This window comes from Drosophila pseudoobscura, chromosome X (assembly GCF_009870125.1).
Source record: "Drosophila pseudoobscura strain MV-25-SWS-2005 chromosome X, UCI_Dpse_MV25, whole genome shotgun sequence".
Classification (NCBI taxonomy): Eukaryota; Metazoa; Arthropoda; class Insecta; order Diptera; family Drosophilidae; genus Drosophila; species Drosophila pseudoobscura.
This window is the reverse complement of record NC_046683.1, coordinates 17,371,723-17,388,196: the sequence shown is the minus strand read 5'-3', so window position 1 is coordinate 17,388,196 and position 16,474 is coordinate 17,371,723. Positions and strand designations below refer to the sequence as shown.

Below are 16,474 nucleotides of genomic sequence, written 5' to 3'. Positions count from 1 at the left end.
ATGCTCTAATGACTTTTGAAATCGTTTGACTTTCGTTTGGGAGCGTTGAGATCGTTGAACGGTGAATTTGGATGGGGATGGGGATGGGGATGTGGATGTGGCGTACAACTTTTACTCATGGCCCCACCGTTATTTTTAATTTTTAGAACATACGTACAAATGTATTTGTACCACACACACATACAAAAATATATGTAAGATACTCGCATACAGACAAAGAGACTGGCAACGATCGTATTCTATTTGTAATCCAAAATAAGTGTATGTATCTGTATCTGCATCCGTACTATGCGGTTCGCCTTACGATTTCTCGTTGCCCACTCTCTTTGGGACTAATTTTCGTTATACTTGGTATAATTCTGTTCGGTTCGTAATTTCTGTTCATCTTTTGTGCTGTGCTCTCGTCGGGTACAGACCTCAGATCTGGAGCGCCTTGTAAATGGAAATACTATTCGTTGTATACTTGCTTCCTATTCCGATTGCTTTTCAAAAAGTATTTGAATCCAAAAAAATGATCACCAATCTGCCTCTCTGCCGCTCTTTCTCTCTCTTTCTCATCCCGCTCTCTATGCGAGTTCTGAGCGTAGTTACGATAATCTCTGTACCCCCCAAAACAATGTTAGGCGGGGTTATCTCTGGCCAAATGAGCTATCACTGCAGTTTGGTTGGTTAGCTCGCCCGTAGACTCGACTCGACTGCGGATCGAGAGGCTAGTAAGAGGCGAACTACTCTCTTCGGGCACACATATTTATATATTTATAACGTATAGTTGGGTTAAGATCTAGTGCCTGGTTCCTTGGTTACAGGAAGGAATAAATCTGGAGATGAATATTAGAGACTATGAATTCTGTTAAAATAGTTGCTTATCATTTGAAAAGGACAGCTCTTCACAGAAGATGATTCGAACGTATCGTTTCTTTTATGATTATCGTTTTTCTTAGATAAGGAATTAGTTTTGACCTCCTTCCAATTATTTATTTAACTTTGAAACTTGAAAAATATATTCTAAGTAATGTTTTTTCATTCTTGAATTTTGAAAATCATTTTTTTAGAATATTACCTATTTAATATTGATCTTTAAAACTTAAACCTTTGTGGTCTACGAATAGAGAAAGTACATTTTGTTTCAAATTACTTTAGATCATTTAATTGTAATACCTCTGATGTTTCGAGCTAAGCCTATGACTCTGAGATATTTGCTTATCGCTAACTTATAGAGTTATTCCCTTTATCGGACTTGTTACCATTTTGTGTATACTATTCAATCGTAAACACATATGTGAGTAATATATAGTATAAGATTAATGTATTTATTCCCTCATTCCCTCATTGACCGTGCCAAGTTTCTTTTTCTGCTGCATGTATCTGTATCTGGGGCCATTGTGCAGAGTGTAAGCATCTCAGTATCTTTGCGTTTTATAGCTATTGGTTTTTGGTCGTTTCTCGTTATATTCCGCTGCTCTGAATGTCGGCCGCTTTCCGTTTTGAAACGAAAATGAGTACAGGGGTTATTTTTAGAACTAAAATTTTCTTGATTTTTCACTCGTTAACATTGCTTACGCTCCGTTGTGTAGTTGCCGTCCGGGCCACCGCCACCCCGACCCGACCCGGCATCGTCTTCGTCTTTGCCTTTGCCTTTGCCTCCGTCACGATCGTGGCTGTATGGCTGTATGTCTGACTCTGAATCTGTATGTCTGCATCTGTAACTGTATCTGTATCTGTATTTGTATCTGTAGCTGTATCTGCATTTGTATCTGTAGCTGTATCTGGGTCTGATGCTTTCAACACGGACTGTAAGATCTCCCCCTCCCCCCACCCCCGCCAATGGCAACTTAAGTAACATTAGTTTCGATAGTTTCACGCAGACACAAACATGTGTACGGGGACCGACGGACTGGCAGATGGACAGATGAGTGAATGCATGTGGCGGATTCACATGGGCGCCGATGCTCTTGCAAGAACAGCCAGTTTTTTGTATCTCCTCTAGAGATCGTCGAACGTCGAACGTTGAACGTTCAACGTCGAACATAGACGGGGGAACGTTTCAGCGAACGTTGTATGCCAACCAATGACGACGCCAGCGACGAGTATATAAGATTTATAGTTGCTATTTTTAAAAACGGCATATTAACAATCGTAGGCTAGGGATCGGAACAGTACCGAACTGAGCCGAACCGATCCGAAGAGCTATAAACTGGTGGCCACAGCAAGATGTACAGAATTCAAATTCGTATAACGAACGTTACATGTGCCGCGATCGTGGATGGAGTGTCTGTGTGACTGCGCCCCTGCCTCTGGGGCTGTAAGTTTATTGAACTCTGTTCTTCGGTCTAAAAACGCACTGAAGAACCCCAAACATCAACTTATAATATTTTTTAAAATTAGTCTCTTAAGCCTCAGTCTTTTTGTTTCCTTTGAATTTATGCAACTGTTGAAGAGAGTCCTCAAAGGGTTTTTCTTCAGAAAGCAATGATCCAAAATGCTCAGATTTCCAAAATAATTCAACAGAAGAAACGACAATATATAGCACAATGTTTTTATTGTAAATTTTCATAGAAAAAAATACATGAACAGGATTATCGAGTTTATGAAGAAAACTCTACATTTCATGAGATTCCTTTGATTATATGATGAAAAGGTTTTGAAAATTCCGTTAACATTGATCCTAATTGAAGCTAAGAACATATGTACATACATATGAACGTACATATGATGTACAAAATGAGATAAAAACGATAACTATTTCAAAAAGAAATTACATACGAATTGGTATTCTATTTATTATGCATATAAGGACTTTTATTGCCTATCCGTAGCTAAAATCGGAATGATATATTTTAGGCTGTATTAATTAAAACAATTCTCAAGGATTTGTCTGTAACAATTTTCATTTAAGTGAAAATTTCGAATCCGACGACCTATTCTTCATTGAAAAATCATGCAAAATTCTGTATACTCAAGCTTCATACGAATCTAAATATAAGACATTAATGCACTTCTACTTGCACTTCTACATCAAATAATTTATCTAAATTTACCAAAAATTCGTCTCGAATTGAACCTGAATAGAAATTTGCGTATAAGTTGCTTCCATGGGATTATTATTTGTATAAAAGCAAAGAAACTCCCGCAGAAGAAGCTCTGGCATCTGAAAAATTCGTCAAATCATCAGAAAAAATGCCAATGGCACAGTTATTTTTCTTTTATCTGAGATATTCGCCCTGGGGAACGACAGCTGAACAGAACGAAAGAAATCTATCTGCATACAAGAACCGCCATCTAGCGGCCAAGCCAACCAGCGGAATACGCCACAACCACGCCACACCGCACCACTCAAACACATCGTGCACGGGGACGATTATCCCCTCCTCCATTCGATGGGGATGGAGCGGCTTTGAGCAGCGCCGACTGTAAATTGGTTAACGGTAACAACAAAAGGCTGGCAATCAGATTGCAACTTTTGTGGGGATAAAGGGCAGGGGGGGGGGAGTGCTGATAAGAGTGCTTTCGTGTGAGTGCATAGCAGAGCGAGTGGGGTAAGGGTAGGTAGTGGTAACAGGTGCAGACGCATAAGCTTCTTGGCCTTCTTGCTTCTTGCATGATACACTCAGATAACGGGAGCAGCTCTGGCTGCTGGTACAACATCAGGTCTCTGGGGAAACATGGGTATTTACATACACATTTACGAGTGTGTATGCTTGTACATATCCTTGAGAAGAGGGGCTTTCGACACACTCTATTACTTACTCACACAAACAGTCGCACACTTAAAAGCATTGGACAAAAAGCGAAAGTACAAACGCCTACGCAAACGTGCAAGAGAGAGAGAGGGAGTCAAGTTTGTGCGTCTGCGCTCTTTCTGGTTGCACTTTCCATTGCCTACATTCGTGCGTGAACGGGAAAGAGAGGGCGGGAGTGGGGTGTGCGCCGGTGACCGCGTGTTTGTGTTTGAGTGTGTGTGTGCGCTTCAGAGAGGAGAAATCGAAAGTTGTGAAACTTGTAGCTTTTGGGCAGAGTAAACTCTGTTATAGATACAGGAAGTCAAGATGTATTTGTATGAGGTGAGTCATTGTTAAGCGATCTTGTAAAGGTTGCTTGGCACATAGAGAGACAGAGAGAGAGTGGGAGATAGGGAGGCGGACTGAGAAACAGTATATTGAGCTCCTGGGAGCGGAAATTGTTTCACCTTCAATAAATATGTCTTGCAGGAAGTTGTTTGCTGGCGTTGCCAGATCGTGGATGCTATCTCCCAACTCCTATGCAGCCTGGCAACGTTGCTCCGTCACAACTACACACACACACACACACACACATACACACTCCCATACACAATGTAACGAAAGCTCTTTCAAAGGCCAAAAGCGAAAGAAGAAGAAGCAGCAACACCAGCAGAAGGAGCAGAAGCAGTAGCAGCCACAAGAACTCGAACCGAACACATTTTTTTTTCTTTATTCTTCATCGGAAAAAAAGCGATACACACGGAAAACCTGGCCACCATTCATTCACCGTATACCGAGGCGAGAAGCAAAGGCCAATCCGCCAGTACCCGCGCAGTAACCATAAAAGCGTGGTTCAAAATTCTTTTTTTTTAACGCCATAAAAAAATATTTAAGTTAATTATTTAATTTTGTTGTTGAATGAGAACCGCAGGCGTTGGCTTTTATATTATTATTTTTGTTTGTGTGTGTGACTTTGTGCGTGTGCAACGGTGAAAAAATAGTACATCTATTTGCATTTTGCATTCGTGTGTGTGCCAGTGCGTGTGTGTGTGTTTGTGAGCCACGTGAAGGTAAAGGCGCGCCAACAACACCAATTGACAGCGGGGAAAGAACGGTGGGGACAAGTCAGCGGACAGAGTCCGAAGGGCAGCGGGCGGCCAAAGGTAGAGAAAGTGCGAAAGAGAGAGAGAGAGAGAGGGAGAGAGACAGGACAGTGTTGGGCAGAGCAAAAACTGAAAACGAAACTGAACAGAAAGTGAAAATTTGCCTAACGTTGAAAAGTGAAACAGAAGGAGAAGGGTGGAATCCTTCATTGTAAAACTGTTGAATATAGAATGACGTTGCAGAGAGAAATTAATGTGGAAAATAGCAAAAAAGCAACAGTAGCGGAACCACCAGCACGATTAACTGTAAGCGTATCGTCAGCGTCAGCAGCAGCAGCAGCGGGCGAAGAAACAGTAGCAGCAGCAGGAGCAGCGAGAACAACAGAAGAAGCAACAGCAACATCAAGAAGCTCACCACGCGAGCAGAGATAAAGCGAAGGAGGCCAGGACAGGACAGAACAGGACAGGAGAGCAGTAGCAGGCGAAAAGAAGCAGAGGGAGAATTAGTGGGGAAACACTAAAGGGAGAACAAGAGGATATATATATGTATATATGAAGAGCTACAGCCAGAACCGGAAGAAGTGAAAGAGAAGCCTACGGAAATCCCAGAAGAAACAGCGCTGGCAGCAGAAGATCAGCAGCACAGCCAACGTCAACGTCAGCGTCAGCGTCAAGTGCAACAGCGAGCGAAACACGTCACGAACAAAAACAACAAAAATTAGCACCTATCACTGCTTGCTCTTTACCGTTCGATTGCTGGTGCTGTTGCTGGGTCAAAGCAGTTGTACGCATCGCATCTGATAACTGTTAAACATTTGGCTAGCGGCGCTGGAAGGGAGGGAAGCAAGAAGAACGAAATGAAGCCATCGGATTTGTTGTTGGTGCTAGAGAAGGTAAGCAAACGCAACAGAAGGTACAATACAAAAAAATACCGAAACGAACAACAAAACATCCGGCAGAAAATACTGAAAGCTGTTGGCTTTTTTTTTTTTTGGTCACTGCTAAAATTAAAGCAGCCCAAAGACACCCCCGCACCCTTGCCATCATACCGTAGCACATGACTCGGCGCTACGTACGCATATACATATACTATTACTGTTTGTTTGCCTGTGTGTATGCGTACATATGTGTATGTGTGTGTTGTAATGGTGGTATGGCCGTAAAAAGGTCATTATGATACTGAACGCCGACGCAGCACATACATACCGACATACATACCAGTGCGTAAGTATGTGTGCGTGTGTGTATGTGTGTGGACTTATGCAAATCCATTTGATAGAAAGAGAGGCAGAGAAACCATGAAGTTAAGAAGAAGCAGCAGCAGCAGCAGCAGCTCATAGCACAAACACACAGGCTCACAGGGTCACTTGGGCAAATATATACGACATAAAAACAACAAAAACAACCGATGTGGGTGGGTGTGGATGGATGGGGAGGTGGCTGCATTGTTGGAACAACAACAAAATAGGAAGAAATAGTAAAAAAAAAGATATATGTACATACTTTTGATACCCTTTCAGAGACAACGTTCCCCCATCCCAGCCATATGGTAAAGATTATCTTTCAAATTGCTCCCATAACTTATACATGTATGATAGGTATTTGATTTGTGTACACTTGTTCTTAGATTGAAAGAACCTTAAGAAACTGCAACTGGTTAAAGTACGTATCTAAAATTACAACAGTATAATAAGAGTACTACTAATTAGTCAAAAGTAAAGACAAGCGTATGCGTTATATGCAAATGTGTCATATAGTCATAACCTTTAAATCTTATATGGTAACCGAGGTCCAGCATATAAATACATATGTATATAAATGTATGTATGGGTTGTACCAAAAATAAGTACATATCTGTGAAAAGTTTCAGTCAGATATATTCCAGTTTGAGGAACTTTTTTGGCAAAAATTAGAAAAGCTGGAAACAGAAATGCATGCGTAGCAAATGTCTGGTAACTAGCATAATACCCTCTCTGCGAGGGCATACAAAAGAGCAGCAGAGACACACACGCAGACACGCACGGCCACATACAGACAGACAGAGGGTGCAAAAGGGATCGTAAATGGAGCATGGACAGGGCCGCAGTGAGGGTATGGTAGGGTTGTGGAGTGGGTCTTACATTTTTGGCTTTGCGTTATCTTTATGGCCACTTCTGTCTACCTCCCTACCTCCCCCTTTCCCTCCCTTTACGACCGCAGCTGTAATTGGAGCCGGTGACGGGAGACGGGAACCGGATACACGTCCCCAGACCCCTTGAGCTCTAGACCCACAGAGCCAAATCCCACTTACAGAACAGTTAGTGTCCAGCTTATCCCCTAGTGCACGGGTGCACGAATCAGGGGTGACGAGGCAGAACCAGAGAGAACGAAAGAGAGAGAGGGATGGAGGGAGGGAGAGCTCTATAAATAAAGCATCTGCTGTTGGGAGGATTAGGTGGAAAAGGGATGCGAGCAGAGGCGGAGTTCCATCACTCATACGCCGTGTGGCAGACCAACCTAAAAGTATGCTTCTCAATATGACAATGACTGTCCAAAGTCTGATAGAGGAGTTGGGATACAGATGGATGAAAGCGAATGTGTAAGAATATAAATAGATGAAAACTTAGGGGAAAAAAATAATTGATATTATGTAATTACGGAATGGCAAAACCTTCGGAAAAAATCCAATATATAAAATGATTATCCATAAATTGTATAGTAAGCGAGATTGGACACAAGCTACAATCACAAATATGGAATCCCCCAATGTGGAATTTAATTCAAAAATTGAATTATTGGACTATTAACCCTAAAAGAGACGACTCTAAAAGGGTTAAGGATATAATATTAGGGCAGAATAATAGTCTTACTTCGATCGTAGATATTAGTAAACATAAAACATATACCAAAACAGTATGAACATTCAGAAAAGTCTTCAGAAAAATCTATAGTTCACAGTTCAGCTAATTACGACATTAACAGCCACATTCCATATAGAGAAAGCCAACATAAATACTTGTAGAATACCTACATTTAACAACAGATAGATATGTATGCATGTACAAATGTAAAATAAGCTAAAGATATCAAGACAGAACCCACCTCCCAAGCATTCATCTCTTTTAAAGATAAACGGAAAATGGCACGAAATGCTTTCTCCGGTTGCCAGCAATCCTCTTCTGGGCGGGGCTGGGTGGCTGGTGTTGTATGGTTGTATCGGATGACCTTCTGTGCCAGTTGCTTCTCCAGCAGTGGTTGCTCCTCCCATCCTCTGGGTACACTCCCACGCCCACGCCCACGCCGACGCCACCCTGTCCCCTGTTACTTGCGAGCCATTAATAACGACAATTCACTCAAACAAAAAATAGAAAGAGGGTATAAAAAAGAAATGGGGACGACAAATGTCGCCGCAGCATGCAACTTGTTGGAGCAGAACGGATGGGAGAGCGCAGAATGCAGAGAAGGAGAGTGCTGCGGTGCGGTGGGACGGTGGGACGGTTAATGGATATGATTGCTTGTTGCACTCGACTGGGGACAGCATCAGAACTGGGTCTCGGATGAAGCTGCCGCTAGTGCCGGAACTGAAAGAACGGGGAGACTGCTCGGGGTCGAATGGGAGGACTCTCCGGTATAGAGGAGACGGGTACGAGTATGCTTTGATTGCGTCAACGCTGAGGCTGCTGCTATCGTTGTAGTGGTGGTTGTTGTCCTGGAACAGAGCCAAGTCCCCCACTTATCATGGAGGACGATAGGTTGGTATAGGAGGCACTGCGGTTGGCTTGGCCACCCGTTGAGTTGACATTAAGTTTAGGAAATGAAATTGGCCATTTCAGGAGGCATCGGGGCGGACAATACTCTACTCTATATGAAAGATTGGATGTTGAATCGAATACCGAGCGATGGTTTAGAGTAGAGTCCTGCATCAACAGGCAACCGAATCGATTCGGTGGGATTCGGTATTCGTTTGGGTCGTTAGGATCGGATCAGAGTCTCAGCTTTCTCATTAAATCGAATCGATCCCCCAAAACGGACTGAAAGTAGCAGGTTTCGGCCGTTTATTTGTGTCAGTGCAGAAAATTTCGGTTTTTTTTCTCGCTCACTTTCCATTTGATTTTCTGGTAGAGAGAAGGAGAAAGCAGCTTACAAGTTAGCTGGTTCTTTGCTTTTCCTTCTGCCTGTAAATCTTCATTAGTGTGTGTGTGTGTGTGCTTTACACTGAACGAAATTACGTTCAGATTGGGCAAAATAAAAAAAAAACCGAATTTGCATAGCCGAAGACACACGAACTTCGTCGAATGTTTTGAGTCATTGGAGAGACTCGGCTTTTAGTGATTCGAGTTCTCCGAATCTGACTGAAAGAGGGATTCGTAATGTTCGAAAGCTTTATAGAGGCTTCAGGTTGGCTGGAGGAATAGTAAGTTGAAAATTAAAACCTACAGATAGCCCAATGGAAAGGACACCAGAGACTTGTTGCAAACACTCGCATCGATTGAGTGCAATCTTTTTTCTTGCTTGGTTTTGCCTCCCATCAGTCATCGGTGGAGGGGGCACTTGAGGGGGCCAGTGGGAGGATGGTGTGATGGGAGAGGTGCCATCAACATCAATGGCACTCATCTTTCAGCGCCAGATGTCGTACGGCCTTGCTGGCACTCCACAATTAATTGCTCTCTCTCTGTCCCGCTCGGATTGCAGGTCAAGTTCAGGGTGCCATTGCCGCCTGGCGTCAGCTCGACGACGCTTCTGCCGAAGCTCATACGCACCAAGGATGTGAGGCAGCTGCAGGACGGCAATGCACAGCCACAGAAGCCCAAGCTGACGGTGAGAAATATCTATTCCTGCACATTATTATCCATCCATCGGACATCTGTAACCAACCGATTTACTTGCAGAAATGTCTCAACACTTTGGACCTGACCTCGCTCGGCATTGGCTCCTGCTGTGGCACTGGCATGTATCTGGTCGCCGGCATGGTGGCCCAGAAGATAGCCGGACCCGGTGTGATTATTAGTTTTATTATAGCTGCCATAGCGAGTATTTTCTCAGGTAAGAGATCGATTCGATTGATATCTGCGTTCATTGTTCAACGATCTATTCTCCATATATATTTTTTGATATACATTTGTACTCTTGGACTTAATAGGCGCCTGCTATGCGGAGTTTGGCGTTCGTGTGCCACACACATCCGGCTCGGCCTATATGTATTCATATGTGGCAGTTGGAGAATTTGTAGCTTTTATAATTGGTTGGAACATGATATTGGAATATCTAATAGGTGAGTGGGATACTTCCTTTGGTCCTCATTGATTCCCGATAATCCTCTATGCTTCTTATCGATAGGAACAAGTGCCTGTGCCTGTGCTTTAAGTTCTAGCTTCGATTCCCTGACTGGCAATGCCATTGCGCGTACGATAAGCGAGTCCATCGGCACGATATTCGGTAACTAGATCCACTGAACCATGCTCTATAAATCTCTCCCCACTCATCTCTTTACTTTTTCCTTTTTCCCATTTTATATGCGTATTCGTTCAGGCAAACCACCGGACTTTATAGCCTTTGGCATAACGCTCCTCATGACCTGCGTATTGGCGATGGGCGCCAGCAAGTCGGTCATATTTAACCATTCCCTGAATGCCGTCAATCTGGCCACGTGGGTCTTTGTCATGGCTGCCGGCCTTTTCTATGTGGACACGAAGACGTGGTCGGAGCATCAGGGCTTCCTGCCCTATGGCTGGAGTGGTGTAAGTACGAGTAAACAATCCCGAGTAAACTCCCCCATTCCCACCCTTCCTGCATTTATGCATTTCTGCATTCCTTCATGACTGCAACAAAGTAGGTCATTCTTGTACACACTTGACGTTGTTCGGTGATTGAAATTCAATTCAATTCAAGTTTATTGTCTTTACAAGGCTTGGATGCATTTACTTTCAAGTTTAAAGAGTCGTTAATTTTACGATCCCCGTCTTAAATTACACAAATACTGGCATCAAATACTCTTTTTCCGATAGGGACTCCAAACACTAGTTTATATATGTTTTTTCAGAGATCATTTTGCTTGCCTTTGCCCCACATAACTTGAGTATGCTACAGCTAGTTTTAAAGAACTTTGCAGTTCCAGAAAGATAATGAATGCAGCTATGTCCTATGTCCAAGATTATAGCTTCAGCTTACCGTCTGAGAACAGGCGGACGGGCAGAGAGACAGACTAGCTATGTCTATCCTTTATGGGTTTGGAAACGCTTCCTTCTAGGCGTTACACACTTTCACTATAGTCTTCGAGTATAAATATGGGTTTGATGTCGAGGGAAAACAGGTTGTATTCCCTATTTGGGTATGATATGATGTGTTGCGGTGATATGATGCCTCCGAAAGAATCCCTCCCTCTAAACATTTCCTCTTAAATAAGTATAAACATAACCGAAGGAGTGCCTGCGACTTATTACAATGCATATGTGTACGTATCAATGGATGTGCGATCCGTTTCGCAGGTGTTTTCCGGTGCCGCCACATGTTTCTATGCATTTATCGGGTTCGACATAATTGCAACAACCGGAGAGGAGGCGCATAATCCGCAGAAGAGCATACCGAAGGCAATAGTGGGCTCCCTGGTTGTGGTTCTGATTGCCTATGTCAGCGTCAGCCTAGTCCTTACTCTAGTGGGTAAGTACTCCAAAAAAGGGGATCCACTAATGAACGTTTAATGAATGTTTCATGTACTCCTGCAGTTCCCTATGACCACATCAACACGGGAGCGGCCCTGGTCCAGATGTGGTCGTATGTGAATGCCCCAAAATGCCGGGCGGTGGTGGCCATTGGTGCTACGGCTGGCTTGTCCGTGGCAATGTTCGGCTCAATGTTTCCGATGCCGCGCGTCATTTATGCCATGGCCCAGGATGGACTGATTTTCAGGTGCGTATCCAAAAGGTCTTTCTGGGGAGACAGAACGGAATTAATGTGGGATATCCTCACTGCATTTCAGGCAACTCTCACAGCTGTGGCAGCGCACCAATGTGCCCGGTCTGGCCACTATTGGCAGTGGAGTGGCTGCGGCCCTGGTCGCCCTCACCATTCGCCTGGAGATTCTCGTTGAGATGATGTCCATCGGCACCCTGCTGGCGTATACCCTGGTCTCGACCTGTGTCCTGGTGCTGCGCTACCAGCCGCACAGCACCTCGTTGGTGGAGCTGTTGCCGGCACAGCTGCGGACTCCGGTGGCCCCGGGTACGGCCAGCGACTCGCATGCGACGCCCGCCGAGGTGCTGGAGGTGCCCAATAAGCTGACCATCAAGCGGGTGACGCGCGGCATGTCCGACTCGGATGACTCGTTCATCGACGACAGCCCCGAGGGCTATCTGGGGGGGCGGGACGACCAGTTCCTGGTGTCGGATCGCTCCGAGAACAAGTTCTATGGCAGCGTACATGGGGCACCCACCGGACCCACCGGCCAGGCCACTGCCTTCGACACGATGGGCCTGAACTTCATCACGCGGAAGATCCACGACTATGCGTACCTGTGCCCCGGCTTCTTTCCCTGGATAAATCCCGGCCAGGCCACCACCGATAGTGGTACGTAATTTGTGATTTGACTGTGATTAGGTTCTAATCGATGGCGATACAGATTCCAAATTGAAATTTAAATGGAAAATTTACTCTTTTGCTTTTGCTTTTCCAATCCAATCCAATCCAATCCAAACGAAACGAAACAAAACCACCACCAGGCATGTATGTCACGAAACTAGTTGGAATCATGTTCGGTCTCATATTCTTCTTGGATTTGTTCGCGGCCATTGGGTGGTCCGGTGGGCTAGCCGCCTTCATTTATTTCGTTTTGTTTATCGGCATATTTGTGATATTATTGATTATATCGAGACAACCGCAGAATAGGTAAAGCAGCAAGTATACGGATGACTCATCCTCCTCCTCCTCCTCCTCCTAAAACTCCTGAGATCATACTATACTTAATCCCCACAATCTTCCGCTCTCTCTCTTTTTCCCTCTCTCTATCCCTCTCTCTCTCTCTCTCTCTGGCAGATATGCACTGGCCTTTCTAACGCCCGGACTACCCTTCATACCAGCCATCGCGATCACCGTAAACATATATCTGATATTCAAGTTAAGCATCCTGACCCTGGTCCGGTTTACCGTCTGGATGTCCCTCGGCCTTATCATGTACTTCTATTACGGAATCACGCACAGCAGCATGGAGCAGGCCAGCGATGATCTCGAGTTGCATGTGGACAAGGACTATGTAAGTTGGAGCCCGGCTAATCGAACCCAATAATCCGCATTCATATATTCGTAGAGCAAAAACGTTGAGGAGAAGGCCGTCTGGGATCAGCAATCGTATAATCAAACCCACGAGCCTGTCTGGGCCAGCAAGGAGGTGAAGCAGCCATCGAGTAAGGGATCCGCTTTTATGATAAGATATATATATACTAGGTACTAATATCTGTTACACAGAGCAACGCTACAACTACGGAAAGTCTTCGTCGTCTGCTCAGAGCAGCTCCAGCTCCAAAAATGCCCAAGGCAATGTGGCGACAAAGCCCCTAGGCCCAGGCCGCAGCTCGACGGGCACACGGCCAGTGGCGCCATCGCCATCGCCGCACACAGGCGCGGGTCAGGCGAAGGGATCTGGACCGGGAACGGGAACGGGAAAGGGAGGACCGCCCATGGAGCGTCAATATACCGGGCAGTTTAGCATGTTTGTGGACGAGGGTCAGTTCCCTTCGTGGGAGGACTAAGCTGCAAAGAGCAAAGCCCAAGCCCAACTGGAATACATGCCCCCTCCCTTATAGTATCATTTCCTTTTCCCGATCTCCCCGATCCCCCCAATCCTCTGTTGATATCCTTTGATGTGTAACCAGCCCAGTAAGGCCCAATCCCAAGCCCCCGGTTCGAATCGGATAGTCCTGGCAAACTGGGCCGCTCTTCAAGGCGTCGATCTGTGATCGTAGCCGTGTACGCTTGGGTGTCCAGAACGGATCCAGTCCCAGGTAGAGCTCACTCAACTTGTATATACAATTAGAGATCTTAAGTTTACCGAAATATGTATACACATGTTACGGTTATGCGAGACGAGCGAGCGTTTAGCGCAACCGCCGTTATACACTTATACCATATACAACATATTATACATACTCTATATATATACCTATATACGAGTATATACATATATATATATGTATATATATATACTAGCATATACATACCTATATATATATATACCAATGCATATATATACATACATAGATTGGTTATTAGTCGAACGGCAAAAAGTTACAGTGCAAAGTTATCAAACAAAATCCTGTATTCTGTATCACACATCCTACGAGTACATATACTACCGATATCGATAGCGCCCTCCCTATTGTGCTTAGCTTCGATTGGCGAGCGTTTTGGGTGACGCTGGTCAATCGGCATTCAGCACAAGGGACAAAGAGAGCGCAAAACCCTGGACACCCTGGACCCTGGTCCCAGGGGAGAAGAAAGCAAAACTGTTCGCAAATAAAAATACAAAAATATGATAAAAACACCTCAGTGGGTAAGTGTGGGGTGTGTGTGAGAGTGCGGGTGTGCACACCTGTACATTTTATACACTTAATATCATCGCACGCACACACACACACACACCACACACATGAATAGAGTTTAAGCTTATGGAAAGACCGATCCTCAGAGCAGATCAGATCACGGAAGACTTTTCCTACCCCCAAATGATAGGTATCTTATCTAACCCATGACCGAAGCGATCTCTGCATAAGCTTACGATCCACTTAGGATCCACACACAGACACTGGAACACGCACAACTCACACACACGCACACACGCGCACAAACACACAGACACAATTCTTATGTATTTATGATTATATTGTTGTTAAAATATTTGTGCTATATGCTACGAGTACGCTATGCATTTTGTATGACGTTTGACATTTTTACATTTGAAATTTGACATTTTTGATGTATGAATACCCCCTACAGTACAGTACAGTACTGTACAGTACTCTCTCCCCATCTCAATCTATCGACAATGTTATTGTTTCTTGATTCTAGAGGCTCGCGCTAAGCTAAACCACACATTTTAAAGCGGCATTTCGCATTTGTTGTAATTCAATAATTCATTTTTCCTAACGAATACCAAAAAACGAAACCAAAAAAATAAATAAAAAAAAAACCAAAGAAAAGTAAATAAATATACAAACATATTTATGAGGAATACAGTATAAAAACAAAACAAAACGAAACAAAAAAAAAACCAAAACATAAAATGAAGAATACCAACAATTTGTACTTATCGAAAAGAAAACTACTCAAAACCTATACCAAAATCATAAATACAAAAATTGATGTACTATAAACGAAACGGAGGCGAAAACCAAAATGACAAAAAGAAAAGATGACAAATATTATTAAAAAAGCATACTTTTTTCCACTTTATATACTATGTACCAGCAAAAGCATACATATATAACTAACTATTTTTAACTAAATTTCACAAGCATATGGGAAAATGAAAAAAAAAACAAAAAACGAAAACAAAATTTTTAGGAATATTAATATTTCTCGTTACTTGTGTTTTTTATTCTTTTTGTATTTCACAACTATGTACATACACAAGCCTTATACACACACACACACACAAACAGGCAGACAGACACACAAAGAAAAAAAATATTATCGAGAAAACTAAAAAAAAGAAAAAGCTAAGATTTCAGCAGAATTACTATACCTAGGGCCCTGAAGGGCCCCCACAATAGGAGACAGAGCGAATATTTTATACAACAAAAAATACTTCTAAGAGATTCAGCTTTGATTGTATTTTTTTATTCTTTTTTTTTTTTGTTGATTACCCTCTGTCCATTACATTTCGAGTGCCAAAGCAATGCACATAATCGTGTAGCACCTCCACAGATTAGCAAACGAGAACCGATCCAATCAGCACACTTTCAAACATTCTCGTTTTCGAAAAATGATCTTTCTGGACCAACTAATTAAGATATAGAGCCACACCACACAAGTGGTCCCGAAGTAAATATGATTTGTACTTACTATTCGTATTCATATTCGTACTTGTACTCGTATGATTTCCATCATTCCTAATTGGTTCGAGAATTGAGGCAGAAAACGATTTGTACATACGCAACTATTCGTACTCAAGCAAACCAGCAAACAAACAGATAGACATGGAAAATTGATTACTTAATACATACATATTGCATATACATACAACATACATACATAGAATATATATTTTTATGAAAGTAAACACCAAAACAAGCAATTAAGGAGAAATTCAACTCAGAAGCTAAAGGCAAACAAAGGCAAAGCAAATGCAAGAACAAAAGAAAAAGAATAACATATCCTACAACACAACAGCTTAAAGTTGATAATAAACTAAAATCGAACAAGTCGAACAAATCGAACAAATCGAACAAATCTAACAAATCGAGCTCCGATAACGGGTTTTGCGATTAGCGATTAGCGATCACCGATTACCGATTACAATTTTGATTACGACAGCGTAGACTGGAACAAATTGCTAAAACAAACTGTTAGTTGTGAAAACTACTGGGTCACAAGATGAAAATTTGCAACTCAACTTCAGAATCGGTACTCAGTGATAGCCAATAGCCAATAGCCGATAGCTGATCCACGCTGCTCGACTGCCCG

The 16,474-nt window shown here is 43.2% G+C and overlaps 1 protein-coding gene and 1 long non-coding RNA gene across 2 annotated transcripts; one reads left to right on the top strand and one right to left on the bottom strand.

Moving 5' to 3' along the window:
* Positions 1-1,318: 1,318 nt before the first annotated feature.
* Positions 1,319-1,713, bottom strand: LOC117184704 (uncharacterized). The gene is made up of 2 exons (XR_004470128.1): positions 1,561-1,713; positions 1,319-1,475 (listed from the first exon to the last, which is right to left on the bottom strand). It is a non-coding gene; the product is annotated as an uncharacterized lncRNA (long non-coding RNA).
* Positions 1,714-4,314: 2,601 nt separating this feature from the next.
* On the top strand, positions 4,315-16,140 carry LOC4815182 (high affinity cationic amino acid transporter 1). Its single transcript, XM_001354539.4, has 13 exons — positions 4,315-5,715; positions 9,494-9,619; positions 9,691-9,844; positions 9,942-10,073; positions 10,139-10,237; positions 10,331-10,539; positions 11,287-11,458; positions 11,524-11,707; positions 11,778-12,364; positions 12,517-12,682; positions 12,830-13,046; positions 13,101-13,197; positions 13,259-16,140. The coding sequence occupies exons 1-13, from the start codon at positions 5,680-5,682 to the stop codon at positions 13,540-13,542; spliced, it is 2,463 nt and encodes an 820-aa protein (XP_001354575.3). The 5' UTR covers positions 4,315-5,679; the 3' UTR covers positions 13,543-16,140.
* The last annotated feature ends 334 nt before the right edge of the window (positions 16,141-16,474 follow it).

What these genes read in the sequence shown, in the direction of transcription:
- LOC4815182 (XM_001354539.4), top strand. Translation starts at nt 5,680, where the DNA reads ATGAAGCCATCGGATTTGTTGTTGGTGCTAGAGAAG. An exon ending in TGTTGTTGGTGCTAGAGAAG is followed by an intron (nt 5,716 to 9,493) that starts GTAAGCAAACGC and finishes CTCGGATTGCAG; the next exon opens with GTCAAGTTCAGGGTGCCATT. An exon ending in CATAGCGAGTATTTTCTCAG is followed by an intron (nt 9,845 to 9,941) that starts GTAAGAGATCGA and finishes TGGACTTAATAG; the next exon opens with GCGCCTGCTATGCGGAGTTT.